The sequence below is a fragment of the Phymastichus coffea genome, unplaced genomic scaffold, assembly GCF_024137745.1.
Source record: "Phymastichus coffea isolate CEN01 unplaced genomic scaffold, Cenicafe_Pcof_1.1 PCOF00063, whole genome shotgun sequence".
Lineage (NCBI taxonomy): Eukaryota > Metazoa > Arthropoda > Insecta > Hymenoptera > Eulophidae > Phymastichus > Phymastichus coffea.
The window spans coordinates 1,243,269-1,260,554 of record NW_026706874.1 but is presented as its reverse complement, the minus strand read 5'-3'; the positions used below and the strand labels follow the sequence as shown (position 1 = coordinate 1,260,554).

The 17,286-nt window shown below is 52.6% G+C and overlaps 1 protein-coding gene across 2 annotated transcripts; it reads left to right on the top strand.

Moving 5' to 3' along the window:
* The first annotated feature begins 327 nt into the window (after nucleotides 1-327).
* On the top strand, nucleotides 328-15,881 carry LOC131667268 (forkhead box protein O-like). Of its 2 annotated transcripts, none has more exons than XM_058940592.1 (8): nucleotides 328-1,326; nucleotides 2,840-2,964; nucleotides 4,321-4,518; nucleotides 5,063-5,178; nucleotides 5,538-5,974; nucleotides 6,892-7,185; nucleotides 7,612-7,990; nucleotides 11,686-15,881. In XM_058940592.1, exons 1-7 carry the CDS (start codon nucleotides 916-918, stop codon nucleotides 7,915-7,917), a joined length of 1,887 nt encoding a protein of 628 aa, XP_058796575.1. In that variant the 5' UTR covers nucleotides 328-915; the 3' UTR covers nucleotides 7,918-7,990; nucleotides 11,686-15,881. The 2 variants fall into 2 exon arrangements, with proteins under 2 accessions (XP_058796575.1, XP_058796574.1); XM_058940591.1 differs by having other exon boundaries at nucleotides 358-1,326; nucleotides 6,889-7,185.
* The last annotated feature ends 1,405 nt before the right edge of the window (nucleotides 15,882-17,286 follow it).

Here is a 17,286-nt window from a genome sequence, read left to right as displayed (position 1 = left end):
GAGAAGAGACCAGAGTCTCGAAGAAACTGCGCCGTTGCGTATCAGCTTGCGGTGTGCGGAATTAGTGTAAGCCGCGAAGAACACAAGCGTTGAGCGATCGGGAGAGTGAGCGCATGCATGTGTACACATACGCGCGTACGCGAGCGTGCTACGAAAGCGTCGTGCAATAGTGGAGGTTAAAAACTCTCCTCTCTCTCCTCCTCGCAGTCGCAGCCGCCGCGCGCGCAAGAGTCTCGAATCGTATAGGTACGGTACGCGGGAGCGTAAGAGAAACAGGGAGAGTGCGAGCGGGACACGAGAAGAGATGTCGGAGAGCGGGAGGGAAGGGAGGAGAGTGGGGGTATCTGGTTCTCGGATGTCGTAGGTCGCTCCGGCGCTGGCGCGCCAGCTCTCGCACACCGAAAGGTCTGCCGCTACTGCTGCTGCTGCTGCTGCACAAACTGGTCTCGCACGGCGCGACGACACGGACGATTCAGTTCAGTGCGCGACTTGCTACTGAGTGTATCGCACAGTTGACCGTGGCCGTAGCAGCGTCGCAAGCGCGCGCATCATACACGTGTTGTGTGTGATCAGTGAATGTTTGAAGTTTGAGTGGCGGAAAATTCCGCGCGAGCCCGCTCGAGAGCGTGCGAGCGCTACTCGCCCGCGTTATCGAGGAGGCACGTGATCTCTCTCTCTCTCTCTCTCTCTTGGCTTCTGTCGCTCTTTCGCGCGCGGTCTCCGAAGCGTCGAGGCAGCATCAAGGACGCAGCCACGACTGGCCGTAAGCAAGTGTATATGAGTGAGTGTGAATCTTGTCGTGTCTGGCGGCTTTTGCCCAGCTCCATGTGTGCGTGAGGCGGCGAAAGAGCGGAAGACAGCGTAAGCTACTGAGGGCACGACGAAGAAGTGGCGGCGGGAAAAGCGACAACGAGGATGGACTACGCGGAAAGCAGCGCGGCGGCGGCCGCCGCGGCAATGATGTCGGCAGCGGGTTTCGAGCTCGACGCCGGTTTCGAACCGCAGACGCGCGCGCGTTCGAACACGTGGCCGTGTCCTCGTCCTGACTTCACGCCCGACGGCTGCAGCAAGGAGACCAGCAACGAGAGCGGCGGCACTCCGCCGCAACAAGTGCAGGTCGGCTCAGCCGGTGGTTTGCTGCCCGTCAAGAAGAATTCATCCAGGCGGAACGCATGGGGCAACTTGAGCTACGCCGACCTCATAACCCAAGCAATCACATCGGCGCCTGACAAGAGACTAACCTTGTCGCAAATCTACGAGTGGATGGTACAGAACGTACCCTACTTCAAGGATAAGGGCGACAGCAACAGTTCTGCCGGATGGAAGGTGAACGAGCGTGAATGAGCTTACTTTCTCTCTCTTTCCCTGGTGTTTTCGTTGGTAAATAAACGCGCAAGTCGAGCTGTGTTGCTCGCGCGCGCACTCTACTCCTCTCTTTGCCTTGCGTCTGTGTGTGATGCCACGTGCCTCACGGTCTGCGACGCAAAAGCGCGCTACGTGGCGCTCCCTGCCGATTTCTCGTCTCGACGTGTCTCGCTCTCTTTCTCTCCTTTCTCCTCTCTCCTCTCACTTCTCGAGGCCGCCCTTCGCCATCAGCCATCTCTCTCTTTCTCTCTCTCTCTCGCTCTGTCTCTCTGTCTCTCTTGCAAGCTCTCTTGCACGTCCTTGGTGAATTAACCGAGGCAATGACCTCTCTACATTTTTTGCTCGCTCTCTCTCTCTCTCGCTCTCTAATGAACACAATAACAATGCAACAGGTTAAGGGCATACGCGTACGCGCGCGACCAAAACCCGTTACATAATTTTTCGATTCTCGCCCGTCTCGTCGCCGTGTTCATCGTCGTTCGCGCGACGTCGACGAACACGGCGACAAGAGTTTTTGCTAAAAATAGGCCTCCGCCGCGCAACGACCAAGAGAGAGATTGTGTGTCGTCTGTCCGCGCGAACGGCGTTTTCTCTGGCGTGCTCCGTCGGCGACGGCGCACACGGGGGTTTTGTTTATTTATTTTTATCTACTCGTAACGGTGCATGTCACCGTGGTAGTAGATACACGTGCTGTCGGTGAAACGGCCCTTATCTGACACACACATCCAAACACACATAGGGGGGGGGGGGTATCTGCGCATATAGTCGTCCAGGAGAGCACAGAGAGCGGCCAACTTGTTGCACACGCCCCCCTCGAGCGCCATCTCGATCGGAGCTCCATTTCTCTCTCTCTCGCTCTCTCTCCCTCTCTTTCTCTCTCGTCCACTCGCGGATTTTTCGGAGGGAAGCCAGCTGGCATCCCGGCATTCGCGGCGCAATTCGCTCTCGTTTTTCTTCCGTTACGCGAAAATAGACGATGACGAGACTCTGATTTTCCGAAAAGAATCGACGGCGATGCGTGCGCGCGCAATGAAGAGGCGAATTCGCAGCGCAGCGAGCGAGAGAGAGAGGGTTACGCAATGTGCGCAGCACACGTGTTGACCGAGGTCGTACATTCAAGGCGGCACTGACGTAACGTTTGTAGCACGGCGGCAGCGGCGTCTATTTTCACGCGGTGCGCGGCTTAATTACGGAAGCGAGTAAGGACGCGCCTCCAGCGGCAGAAGGAGGTGGTGGCGGAAGAGGGTGGTGGTGGTGGGATATGGATGAGAAAGAGAAGTCAAGTGGCGCCCGACTCCACGGCGCCCGTAAAGGCTTCTGCTTCTTCTACACTTTGAAAGAGCGAGCGAGAGAGAGAGAGAGAGAGAGAGAGGGAGGAACGATTAATGGATGGATGATTTTCTTATTCGTTTATTTTTTTCCTTTCTTTTCGCTATTCGCAACTTGACGCGCTTGTTTTACTCTCTGCTTCCAGAATTCGATTAGGCACAACCTGTCGCTGCACAACCGATTCATGCGCGTGCAGAACGAAGGCACCGGCAAGAGCTCGTGGTGGATGATCAACCCGGACGCCAAGCCCGGCAAATCCGCCAGAAGGAGGTAAATGAGCGGAAAACTCGGCTTGTTCCTTTGTTTGACCAAGTGCGCGAGCGCCCGCGTCATTCTCCGCTTGTGCGATGCACACCTCGCGATAGTTTATTATTTTTACTTTTCGGTCAGATTATTGTCGTCGGCGAGCCGCTTTAATATGCCAAAGACGGGATTATGATTAATATGCGGATTATTTCTTTACGTAAACCGAAGGACAGCTCGCGCATTTTTTCCTGCCTACAATATATCACGAAAAGTTTTCCATTCTAACGCGAGAGGATATTTCTTTCTTCGTCGCTCCGTCGATGATGATGTTGCAACGCATACACACACGCACGCACGCACGCACGTATACATACATATACGTATATATATATATAAGCCTCATCTATATAGCAAAAGATAAACTTGGCATATTCCCTCACTTTTTTTTTCACTGTATCGGATTATCATTCACCGTGTTTTTTTCTTTTTGCTCCGGTCGAGCGAGAAAGAGAGAAATAACTCTTTCAATTTCCGCGTTGGCTTTAAATATTCAATGTGTGCGATTCGGTTTAGAGCGCGAGTGCAATGCAACGGCGATGAAAAGCCCGAGTGGAAAATTTTTCGCGCGCTTTTTTTTCTCTTTTTTTCTCTCTCCGGCGAGCCGCGAGCGAAGGAATTTCTAATGATCGCGCGGAAAAACTCGTTATGTCACTCGCGCGAGAGCCGCTTTATATTGCAAATAATATAACGGTGTCGCGCGTCGACCGGGAGACCGAGAATTTTCTCCTCGGCGTGCCTTCGAGCGTTCGATCCGAAAAGCCGACCGAGCGGCCGTCGAATCGGACGGGCGGCGGCTGCTCGTCGACGCGGGAAAGGCGATCGGCGGAGCGCCATGCGCCACCTCGGAGGCGCGACGGCGACAGCCTCGGATGGAGATGCACGGGCGTCTCGTCTTTTTCCGCTGCATGACTAAAACTCGTCGCCAATCTCTACTCGCCAGGCGAAAACCGGTCCCCGGCGGATTTTTTCTCGCCGCGCCGCGGGTTTTACAAGGCGAGACACGCCGGCGAAATTCTCGAAATTCTCGAGCGCGCGTTATTGTGCCCCATCCTTGAATTTTAAAAACGACGCGTGTGTGCGAGGCTCGCCGCCGCCGCCAATCGCGCCAATCGACGCGCGGCTGCACTTTCACGCGTTCTCTCCGGCAACGCGTCGTGCGTCATTTTTCGAGGATCGAGAGGAGAGAGAGAGAGAGAGAGAGAGAGAGAGAGAGGGCAGCTGGTTTTTCCCGGCCGACGCGAGCAGCGGTGTGCATCGCGCATCCGCGTCCTTGGCGGCCCGTTCGAGCCGAGGCCCCAACTCGCTTGTTCTCCCTTGCAGAGCGACGTCGATGGAGACGTCCAAGTTCGAGAAGCGCCGCGGCCGAGTGAAGAAGAAGGTGGAGGCGCTGAGGAACGGCGGCCTGCAGGGCGCGGACGCCACGCCGAGCCCCAGCAGCAGCATCAGCGAGGGCCTCGACCTCTTCCCCGACAGTCCCCTGCATCCCGCCAGCAGCTTTCAACTCTCGCCCGACTTCCGGTCAGTTGTTCCGCGCGTTGGTCGGCGCTCTTCGCTCGGCGCGACCGGTTCTCGTCGTCGAAACTTTCCGCTACTCGTTCGCTCGTTCGCCCGGGCGCGCCACCCCTCGGGGCGAGAGCTCCGTCGACGAGCCCGCTCTCCGCGCCTCGCCGACCGCCGAGGACTCGCGAGACCGTGCGAGACCGCGCGGAGATTAAAGCGCGAGCGCGTTACGCAATTAAAGCGAAAATTAACGAGACAGCAAAGGTCGGCGTGCGCGCGTCGTTCTTTTTATTTTTCTAATTGCGCGAATCGGCCTTCTTCGCTCCCAATTAGCCGGGAGGACGCGCGGACGCGCGCGCACGCCACTGTCAGGACTGTGACTCTCGAATGTTCGAGCCTACCGCGGGCGCGTCGGCCGTTTCAGCTGTAGCGCGACGAACGGTCGGGAGCGCGCGCGCCGGAGCGAGAGGGAAAATTCCGCGCGGCGTGTCGCCTCCGAGCGATCCGCCCGCGACCTGCCACCACGATTAACACCGCCAACTGTCTTTGGCCATGTTCGCAGTCCACGAGCCTCGAGCAACGCCTCATCCTGCGGTAGGCTGAGCCCGATACCCGCGGTGCTCGGCGAGCCGGAATGGACGCCTGGCTACGCCTCGTCCTACAGTCCCGAGCAGCTCGGTAAGTACGCACGACCAATCGACCATTCAGCGGCCTCCCGCTCGGCCTTCGCGCGATCGCGACACCTGCAGCTTTCCCTCGCCGAGATTAGACGCAGAGGTCGCGCTGCTCTCGGGGACGGATGTGTTTGCCGTCGCAGCGTCGAATCCACGAAAGAGAGGCAATATTGGCAGAGTGCGAAAATGCAGGCCGATGAGATCTAACTTTGGATCGTTTTCAATCAAAACTATTTATATTGCGCCCAAGTTCGTTCACTCGGCGCATGTGACTCACCGAGGCGTTCGCGACGCGGACGGGCATCGTTCGCGTGGACATCCCGCTCGTCCAAACCGAGAAACCAAACTTCGACTGGTCCACAGCCGGCAACCTTGCCGAAACGATGAAGCTCGTGCCCGGCTACCAAGTGTACCAGACCTCTCCGCCGCAACAGCAGCAGCAGCAGCAGCAGCAGCCACAACCGCAGCAGTCTCCTCAGCAGCAGCAACAGCAGCAGCAGCAGCAGCAGCAGCAACCTCAGCAGCAGCAGCAGCAGCAGCAGCAGCAGCAGCAGCCACAGCCACAGCAACAGCAGCCGCCGACGCAGCAGCAGCAACAGCAGCAACAGCAACAGCAGCAAGCCCAGCAGCAGAGTCAGCAGCAGCAAACCGGTCCGCCGCCGTCGTACTTCGAGGCGCAGTACCAGCGCGGCAGCGCGCTCAGGGCCAACCCGGCGCCTTACGGTTTGCCGCCGACGTCCCAATCGCAGACGCCGCCAAGGTGTCCCATTCATCGTCTGCAGCCCTGCGGCTGCCAAATGGTCAGTGGCGCACAGATAAGCCGGTCACCTCTTCGCGCCTCGATCGCTCTCTCCTCGAAGATTCTAATCGAGGCTCATTTGATAACGAGCGCGCAAAGTCGGGCGTATTGCTAAGGCGACGATGCTATCGGAGAGGGAAAATTTTCGAGACGAGAGAGAGAGAGAGAGAGAGCGAGGGAGCGAATCCGCGGCTTCGTTCGCGGCGCGCTTTTATTCTACGCCGAACATTAATAATTTGGAGTCGCATCGACCGCCGCCAAGTTTTTGCAGAATTCACACGGCGATTGAATAATTCACCGCTTGAAGGCTTTCGAAAGAAAATGAATTTTCCGAAGCTCATCAATTTTACAGGCGCGTCTTTAGCTATGCTCTTTGGCCGGCCGCGCGATTCCCGCGACTCTTCATGATTCTGATGTATTATTTTTCGCGTTGAAACGTCATGGAGGAGTATGAGAAGTGAAAGAGAGAGAGAGAGAGAAAACATTTAATCGATTGATAAGAGATAAGCTGTCACGCACACACATGCTCGCTATCTTTTATTAGCTAATAATTCGAGCGAAAGTCGAGTGCGCATTTCATGTGCAGATGTAATGAGACCTTAAGTGGGTTTAAATACGCTCAACTCGTTGACGAGTTTAATACGGCTATCGTCTGCAAGCCGTGTGTACGTCTCCTAAAAATCATTACGCTCGCTTCTCTCCCTCTCTCTCTCTCTCTCTCTCTCTCTCCCTCCCTCCCCCGGCCCTTATCAGTGCTTTTTCGATAGCGATTAAGAAAGTCAAGTACTCGGACTCCGTTTTCTAACGATTGCGTGGCGTACGAGTAGAGCGAAAAATCGAAAAAAAAAGTTATTCCCGCTGTGAAATCAGGAGAAAAGCCCGAAAAGAGACGACTCTTTTTTTTATGCGTTGCAGCAGCAGAGCATGAGCCTCGTATCGGGTATGTCACCGTCGTATCAACAAAGCGAGCCAAGTCCGTCGATGACGCCTCACCAGCAGACGATCCAGCAATACCTCATGCAGCAAACCGATTCTCAACAAACGCAACAGCAGACGCAGCAGCAGGGGACGACGGGGAACACCCCGCCCGACTCGCCGATCCCAAGCACCATGATGGGTCAGCTGATGGGAGCGTTAAACAACACTGCCCTGTTGGACGATCTGAACATCAACATTGAGACGCTGCACGGCTTTGACTGCGATATCGACGAGGTGAATTTCCTTCTATTCCGAGCTCCCGTCGGCGACGCGCGATTGAGAGATGTGTGTTTGGGCGACGGGCACGACGAATTTCAATATACGAATTTGGATTCCGTTCAAATAAATTTCATCTGGCTCGCAGAGTCGCGCGCTTAGAGACGCATACACGGCCGCGTATCTTTCGCGCTCTCTCTTTTTTTTCTTTATCAATTTCATTTTATTTCACGAGATAGAGGTGTGGCCGGCTGCCGCTGACTTTATATAAGTCTTATGCGCGCATGGCGTATATAATATAGACGGGAGGAATGCCAAAAATGGAGCAAGCGGCAAATGAAAATTTCAGCTGCGGCCGAATGCTTTTGTTTGCATCTCGCCGCCCCGCGCGATCGTTCGGGTCATCGAGAAAGTAAGGTAATTGGCTTCGCGTCTGCTCGGCAGGTGATCAAGCACGAGCTGCTGATAAACGGCACGCTCGACATCAACTTCCAGCAGGGCATGAACTTGGGCGGCGTGGGCGTAGGTCCAATGTCGAACATGGTCACGACGACGCCAGTCGGCGCCGGTGTCGTCGGCGGCATGATGAATTCCTCGATGCCGAGCGGCGTCGATCTACCCACGTGCGATCAACTGGCGGCCGAGGCTGCAGCGGCGGCGGCGGCGGCGGCAGCAGCATCCGTCATGAACACAGACGTGAGCAACGTGACGAGTCCGAGTAATGCCGCCTCACCCAGTTGGGTCCATTAGCCTTGCCACTGGGGCCTCATCGGGCCCTGTGTGGCCAATTCACTTCCAAACCTCCGCCTTGCCCGATTTGCCGGTGAGTGCTGTCTCTTCTCCTCCTTTCCGTTCCCGTGCCCGTCGGTTTTTCTTTTTTTTTTCGTTTTATTCTTTTTTTTTTCTTTTTGCTGTCGATTCGCGCCAAGTCGAACTGCCATGGCGATGGCCTTCGGAGTTTTTCCGGGCTTGCGAGCGAGGAACGGCGTGACGTCATCCCGCCAAGGGGCTTACAGTAGTTCTATCAATTTCGACCTTGTTTCCCCCCTTGCTACTGCCATTGCCTGAGCTTTCAGCGCTCTGCTATATTCGCTTCAGGCATGGATAATAAATGCGATTTTTGGAAAAGCTCGCGCGCACAGGGGTCGACGAGCTGGCCTTTTATTGTTTAATATCGATTGACTGTGTAAAAAGTTTCATTGACGTCATAGCATTAAAACGCGAGCAATTAACCCTACTTCCGAGAAAAAGCGCAACCTTGAATTCCCCGGCTTTCGCGCAAGAGACGGCACTGCATCGTTAAAACGTCGCTCGCCGAAGACAAAAAAAGAATTATTTCTCTCTCTCCCAGAGAGAGAGAGAGGGAGAGAGAGAAGAAACTCGAATCGCGATAAGGAAAAGCGCAGCGACGAACCGACGTCATTCGAAAATATGCAGGCAAAAAATCAACTCGAAAATCGCCGGCTCAACTTTCGAAAAAAAAAAGGTAGCACGACGCACGAGAAAAAGAAAAAGAAAAAGAAAACGCTCATCGTATCGTTGCATCACTTGCCCACCGAAAAAAAAGGAAAGAAAATATTTATTAAAAAAGAAGAAGCAGAAAAAAGCGTCGATAGTTATCTCTTTTGACATTCAAAGACATCTCGACGGAAATAAGAAAAAAAAATTTCGCGGCCGAACAGAAAAAAAAGGAAATAAAGCGTCCACCGAATAATTATTTTGACTTTTGTCGTGTACGTCGAGCTTTCGATAAAAGGAATGGCACTCTCTCTCTCTCTCTCTCTCTCTCTCTCTCTCTCTCTCTCTCTCTCTCTTTCTCGAGCATATAACGGTACGCGTAAATAAAAGCCAATTTTTACCGCTCGACACGGGTAGCGGCCATATTGCCGTGCGTCTCGAATTAATAAAAAAAAAAGAGAGAAAAGAAAAAAATCTGTCTTTTTTTTTGGAGGGAAGGAGGTCGGGGGATCGATAAGCCTTTTGCGCTCTCGCACTCCGCTGGATTTTTATCAGCGGCCACCGATAAATCCAAGTTTCGCCGAGTCGAGTAGCGAGCGGAGTTCTCTCTCTCTCTCTCTCTCTCTCTCGTGGCAATAAAGAAGCGAACTTAGCCGGGGCTATTCGATTTGCTAGCTAGGGTGTCCACGTGGCCGCGACGCGACGTCTCGGCGCCAGCTCAGCCCGGCTCTCGCGCGACTTACTTGCTGCACACATACACTCGCGCTCGCTCTTTCTCTCTCTCTCTCTCTCTCTCTCCCCGCCACGGAGACAGACGCACTGAAAACTCTCGTGTCGACGCTGTCGTCGAGTGCCGCGTCCGAAAAATCAGGTGCGACTTGTTTCTTCTTTCTTCTCTCCGCGAGAAAAGCTTGGCTTGCTTTCGTTTAATTGGCCGATCGGCGGCGCGGCGAGGAACGAGGGGGATGCTTACGTTATTGATCGAATCGACGTCGAAACGCAGAACTGCGTGTGTGCGTAAGGCGAAGAGAGTGAGAGAGAGAGAGAGACAGCGAGAGAGAGAGAGAGAGAGAGAAAGAGAGAAAGGAGAAGGGATGAAAGTACCACGCAACAAGTGCCCATCTGCATAAGTAGGTCAGCGCCGAAAGTCCGCATGCGTGAGTTAATTGCCTCCTCCTCGTTGGCCGTCGCTCCTCGGCGGTCGACACTGGCGCCCGTCAAGATTCTGCGCAGCAACGGAGAAAACCACTCCCATACGGCCACCGCTTTTCTCTCACTCTCTACCGTGCGCTTCGAATGCGCGAACTATCGACGTTTCTTTTTTTCCTCTCTTGCCTTCACGAATATTAATCCCACGCGCGTCTGGCAACTACAAATATTTCGTTCGCCCGGACGATCGGAAACTCTGTCCGTTATTAGCGCTTACGGGTACGCGCCAATAACAAGTTTGCAATATGAGTGAGGATTTTCTTTTTTTCGTTTATTCCTTTTTTCCCTTCTTTTCCTTTTTTTTTCCCTTTTTGGAAAAGGGGTGGAGTGGAAAAGCGACGGTCGTACGTACGCGAGAGCCGAGGGAAGCGGAGCACGAGTAAAAGGGAACCACTTAGCGTGGAAAGTCTGGCAAGTCGCTGGCGCCAGAGATTCTGCACCGCCAACCCCCCCCCCCCGGACTTCTCGCCGACGGGGGCAGGGAGAGAGAAAAGAAGTTGCGCCGACGGGGCGGGCAACTTTGCATTTTTGCTCGACTGTCAAAAATTATTCGGCGCGTGCGTAATCGTTCGTGAGACAGAGAGAACTCGAGCTCGCCGGAGGAGTCTCCTCTCTTTTTGTTGGTCTCCTGGAAGGAAGCGCTCGGCGAACGTTGATCGCTTAAGTTTCAGACTGGATGATTGATCTCGCGGCGGGGCTCCCGCACTCTCATTTGGACGCGCGCAGGCCGATCGCCGCGCGGCCGGTCAATTTTCCAGAAATGTCGCGTAGGCGCGCGCCGGCCAATATTTATCGCGCGCGGGGAGAGCCGCTAATGGATCGAAAATTTTTAGCGCGGTATCTCGCCCGCTCGTAACTCGTAAAAAATACAGCGAAAAGGGCCCGAATAAATATCGATATGTGCGCCGGCCGAGTTTAATAACTCAAAAAGGCTAATTCAATCGGACTTGTCTTCCTCGATATTGGCACTCGCTAAACGTCCGGCTAATCGGATCTTGAAAGCGCCCTGGTAGCTTGCCAAAGGGAAGCGGGCGAGTAAAAAAAAGAACGGAGCGGCGAGGGGGGTCTGGCAGGATGCATAAAACTCCGGCGCGTTGAGTTCGACCCGTAAACAACCTCGCGAAACGCTCTTAATTTTCCGACGAGCGAGGGCGCCGATTGAACGATCGTTTTCGGATTTTTATCGGGGGGGGGGGGGGGGGGCGGTGGGCAATTCTCGGGGCGCTCGCTCTCCCGGGAGCTCGACGCGCGAGGTCTCAACTGGTCGCGCCTCGTCGGCTCGTAATTGAATCAATGATCGCGCGTTTCCTCGCGTCACGCCGCCGTGTGCTTTTCGAGAGAGGCGCGGCAGCTGGACGACGCCGTGGGACCAATTTCTCGGGGAATTAAGTCGCGCTGCGCCCGAGACGAGTGGCGCCCGAAGACAAAGGCTCCCTTGAGATCAATACGAGGCCAATTTGCCGCGCGTTTTTGCATAAATCATGCAATTTAGACCAATCGAATGACACGCGCGCGCCGCAACAGCAGCGGCGGCCGCTTGCATATTTCACTTCGTCAAACCTGTCGTGCAGGCTTTCCGCTTCTGTGTGTCGTCGTTGATTCGCTCGTTTTTCCTCGACTGCAATCTCGTTATTGAATTATGCAGCGGCGAGGCCACCGAATTCCACGGACATCAATCGTTATCAAGCGCGAGCTTGCCGCTCGCTCGACTGCGCTCGATCGGCTCGACGGCTGTCGTCGCCGCCGCCGCGGATAAGCGCTCGTGTCGCGAGCAGCCAAACGACTGCGCGTCTGATTCGCCTTGTCGACAACGCGATGACATAATCGCTGGTCGTTGTTGAATTGTTGCAGACGAGCGGAGCTACGACGACGACGCCAACCACGACGACGACGACAACGACGACGACGACGACGAGGACGACGACGACGAGGACGACGACGACGACGACGACGACGACGACGACGACGATGACAACGACGACGACGACGACGACGACGACAACGACGACGACAACGACGACGACGACGACGACGACGACAACGACGACGACGACGACGACGATGAGGAGCAAGAGGAGGAGAAAAAGGAGGAGGAGGAAGGTTCAGCAACTTGTGATAAGAAACGTAGCTCGTAACCATCACCACAAGTGGGAGAGAATGGACAAGAGATCACACGTACCAGAGTCGGGCAGACGCGATCAAGGTGCACGCGTTCTGCTGGCCGCTTGCGCGCAAGCAGCGACGAAAGCCCTTGCTCGCCGATCCCCCCCTCCCTCCACACACCTCGGCGCTCCCCCCATACCCACGAACTTTGCCATAGCCGCCGTGCGTTTACAGCACCCGTCAATTGAAAAACGCGCATGTGACGGACGAAACGATCTCCGCGCGCGCGACATGTCATAACCTCGTTGGAGAACGAGTAGTGTCGAGTCACGCCGCGTTGCGCGCGCGCATGTATGTGTGTGTGTGTGTGTGTGTGTGTGTGTGTGTGTGTGCGCGCGTGCGTGCGAGTGCTAGTGCGTTTTTCTTCGCCAATGATTATGTAGATCGCGCGTCGTCGTACGCACGACGAAAGGGGAAGAGAGAGAGAGAGAGAGAGAGAAAGAAGGAGCGACACGTTGATTTTTGCCGTCGAGCAAGGAGGAGGAGAGGTCGCGGTGGTCGGGCGCGCTGCCGATATCGCCGCCGTTATTTGTTAGCATTGCACGCGCTCGCGCGGCCTTTGCCAAGCGACCACGTGGGTGGCACTTTTCCAAGAGCAACAGACAGCGTACATCCCATTGACAACGCGTAATCGGCCCTTCTTCCTTGTTCGCCTCCGCCGTCGCGCTTTTCTTCGTCCTAATTTTTCCTCCATACGCTGTCGACAATAAGCCGACGTACGAAGGCGCCGTTAATGCGAGACGGAGGCAGCCCACGGGAGACGAGATCGAACGTAAGGACGGCGCCTGAGAGATAAAGAAAAAGTACTAGGTGTAAAGAAATACCGATAATTATTATTATAATGTGTGTTAGGCGTGTAGAGTTGTTATTGCATGGAGAGTATACACTATAAGGCTAATAAAAGCGCGCATAGTGTGCGTGTTCATTAATTTTAGACAACGAATATTATACAAATATATATATATTATATTTCGCATATATAAGGGTGTATGAGAGTTTTTATATAGCGCACAATCAACAACAGCAGAGGAAAGACAGACGCGTTTTTCGTCGAAGTGTAAATAATTCCGACCCCGCGCCCCATATGAAAATGCCTAATGCAAGCGCCTACAAGCAAAAGAAAAAAAATTGTTTTATATATAAATATATGATATATATTTTTTGTTCGTGTTTTCAGTTTATTATGAGGATTGCATATTACAAATATATAGATATGTTAGCTAACGAATATTTAGGCTACGCGGCACTCATCGATGGTTCGTTTCGCGTTTCCGTATGATTGTCCCCTCGTTGTCTTTTCTTTTTTTCCTCCGGCTTCGCTTCGTTTCTCGATGACGGTTTTCCTCCCTCGCGCGGGGGAGCAAAAGCAAAAGCAAAAGCCTCGCGACGTAATAGACTGAAGTACACTTGGACACGCGCGCGAATGGACATTGAAGACGTAAACGCTCGTTATCCATTGCAGTAGGCATCTAAGCAACGACGAAAGCAAAAGTAGAAGGCGAATCGTATTCGAGCGTCGCGAGCTCGCCGACACCGACGTCAAAGAATGCGATAGACGTTTTTTAGGCTAAATAAATAAGTCAAACTATTTGTCGGAATAAAAGGAACTTGGTGTAATGTACTCCATCGTCGCAATTGGTAGACAATCATCGCGTAATAAAAGAGAAAGAAAGCGAGGCTCTCGCTCTCGACGAAAAAAAAAAAGGAAAACAACATTGCGCTGCCCGTAGCGAGAGAACAATCGGGTCGATCTCGTTGACGAACGATACGCACGAACTTTCAGGCCTAACGAATGTGTCACCACACGGAAGGTCTACTTTTCTCTTGTAATGTTTTTCTTTTTAGCGCCCGCTACGCGGCGGCAGATAACCGAGAGTCTTTTGCGGTCCTCTTTTCCTACCGAAAACTGCAGCGAAACGCTATCTCCCTCGCGCGACCACCGCTCGCCACGAATTTCCTGGTGGGTCCGTTTCCGTTCCTGCCGTACTCGCGCTCGTGTCCACGCGCTCCCCTGGCGCTCGCGAGCACGGGCAAAGCGACATGGCTGTGAACGAATAAAGAGAGGAACGAGCGCGAGCAAGCGACAAGGCAGCCTCCGCAAAAGACCGACTGCGCACTTTCCGAACGTTCGGGAGGAATCTTACCTGTACATAGCAGTCGTTGCCGACGAAGGTGAGCGCTGCGGGCGTTCATATATATATTCATATAGATATGTATTGCGTATATATACACATATATATGACGAATGTGTTCAGCAAAGGAAATTCGTGCAAAAAGAAAAGAAAAAGTGTCCCGCAAAATGCCCTTATTACCTCGTAAAAGTAACACCTGCGCTCGCTTCATCGACTTTTTCCACGTGGAGGCACAGTGTACGAGCTTTTCGTGTGCGCGTGTTTGAGCTTCGCCGTTATTTTTCTTTTCTAGGGATGTTTAACACATAGGGACAAATAATTGTACTGCGTACTTTGTCGTCAATTATCGTGAATGTTATATTCAAAGCGGAAATCAAATGGCGACTATCGACGATTCTTGTTCTGCTGTCGGCGAAATTCATTGTTGATTTTTCGGAAAGATTATACTCGTTGAAAACGTTTCGAAAGCTCGAGATTGTTGTATTATCGAAAAGATTTATTTTATCCAGTTTTTTTAACGCATTTATTCGTTGCACTTACTTTTAGCGAGATTTTTATATGGTCATTCGAGATGGGTAAAAACGGAAAATTGTTGATAATCGTCAATTTGTTTCGAATGAAAAATAATGTTCATTCTCAAGCTTCAATGTGATGTAGTAAATCGAGATAGTTCCGAGGAGCCGTCACTCTCGCTGGTATAACCGACAGCCTACAAAGGTTTAAAGTAAAAAAAAGTAGTACGTCCGATAACGACGAATGTGTCGAGTAGCTGAAACAGTAGTAGTTGAAGTATAGATAATCAACAAAATATACGAGAGAGAAGGGGGAATTCTTGCAACGACGAAAAGTTTTTTAAACGAACATATTTTTAGAATTGTATTTAGGAGTTAAGGAAGAAACTCTTTGTTTGCGCATCTTTTGACAGAAAAATATATATATAAATATATATTTTATAGCACTTAGATAGCCAACCACTTTCCAAAAAAAGAAGAAAAAAACCGTAAAAGTAACAAAAAAAAACTTATCTTTTCGATAGATATATACATATAATAGTGTGTGTAAAGTGATATCTCGGCGGCGCCAACGATGAAGAAAAAGTGAGCGTTCCGCTCCCGTAATACATACAACGACTCGATTCCTGCTAGTCCTAGAAGAAGAAAACGGCCGGGGTAAGGAGGGAAAAATTTTTCGTTCGTCCGACCGCAAGAATTGCCCCTGGTTCTTTTTCGACAATCGAAGAAGACGTGCGCGCGGGGAAAGGCAGCGGCGAGCGCAGGCGCGCACACAAAGGACAGCAGAAGGAAGGATTGCTTCAAGAAATAGGTAGGGAGCTTCTCTGCGCCTATTCGATTATCGTTTTTCTTTTTTTCTTTTTTTCTTTTTTCGCGGTTCTACATAGCTGTATAGTGTACATTATTTTTTCCGAGAGAGAAAGAGCAAACACAACACAAAAAATCAGCGTTATCTAGATGTAACAAGTGTACGTACGTATGGATGTGTGAGAGCAAAAGAAGCAGAAGACGACGAAGAGAGAGAGAGAGAGAGAGAGAGAGAGAGAGCGCGCATGCCACATATTTACTTGTACTTTCTAAAACATCAGGAATTATATATACATATATCGTATCTAATATCCTTCAGTTGTATATTTTATCATCGTCACATTTACTCGCGCGCGCGCTCCATTTAATATATGATTCAAGCTTACACAATAAACGGGTTGTATAGAAAATAAAAAGCTGTGTGTTTTCTTGCCGCACGCACCCCGAAAATTGGTGCGTGCGCTCGCGACTCGGTCGCCGCGTCCTTACCCCACCCATCCCGCGCGCACCATATGCACGCGATCGATGCGAAAGAATAGTGTGTCATCGGTCAACGTCGCATGCGTATAAGCGGACTTCGCAACGGCAAATCGTACGTGTCGAAAGCCCGGGGGCGACCTTCTCTCCGCGGCTTCTTTTTTTGGGCTCTATCTCTCTCGGCGCCCGACGGCTTGTCAATCGCGCGCCACGATCGCGAGGCTAATTGCCTCCTCGCGCTCTGTATTTAGTTTTCGTTAAGGTCCGCGATTCTCCTTGATAGGTCGGCGCGATAAAGGCAAAAATACCGACGCATGCTTCGGCTTCGCGACTCCGAATGTATCGCAGCTTTCGACGGCGAACGTCCATTAAGAATGATTAGAAAGAGAGAGAAATCATAGCTTATCGTTTTCGATGAACTCATTCTCGAGATTATTCGACGTTCTTATTATTCGTGTTTTCGCTCTTGTATCTAGCCAATTCGATCGAACGAGCCAATTGTACATGTCAAGGTCCGAGCGAAAACGTCACGTTCGTTTGCCCATGGAGGATTCGCGATAAGGAAGCGAACGACACTTTTTTGCCCCAGCCCGAACCCAACCCCGCAGCGCGTTACTTTTTCCTCGACGACTGGAGTACGAGAAAAACTGCAATCGCTCGACGATTTGCCGCGGCGAGCAGTTCGAGATGATAATTCCAGTGGAATCTGGAAGCTGCCAAAATTCACTCGAAGCTGCGCTTCGTAAGAAACCGACCAACGAGCTTATCGCTGTGCCAAGAACGCTTTCCATTCGAAATACAATCATTGAGCTTATCTCGGCCATCCGTATTAATTACGACGGAGAGCTTCTGGAACTGCTGTTCAACTGGCAGGCGATCCGAAATCGAGCTCGCGGCCTTCCTCGCATCAGGTAAGTCAGTCGAGGGGAAAATCGCCGAGCGCGAAGGCCCGAAAATTCCCAAAGCCGTTTCTTTCAAGATGCAAATTGCAAATCGCGGGACAGGTCGACTGTGCCGGGACATTCGTTAGCGCCGCGATGCGCCGACGCTTGCGGCCGATAGGGCGATCGCCTCGGCTTCCGCCGCCGGTGCCGCGCGAGGATGTGGCTCGCCTCGAAAAACTGAGCCGACCGCAGCGGCCTGCGGACGCTTGATCGATCTCGCGACGCTTCAATTTTCCGCGCCCACGACCTGATGTGGCGGCACGTTAGCCGGGGCGTTTCCATCACCGTTACTGCTCGACTTCCGTCTGCGCTGCGCATCGCTCGAGAGCGCATCGTTGCGTGCAGGCCTCGTATCGGACGTTACGCTTTACGTCCAATCGCAATAATAACTGTCGCGGATTTTTCTCAAACGAAATT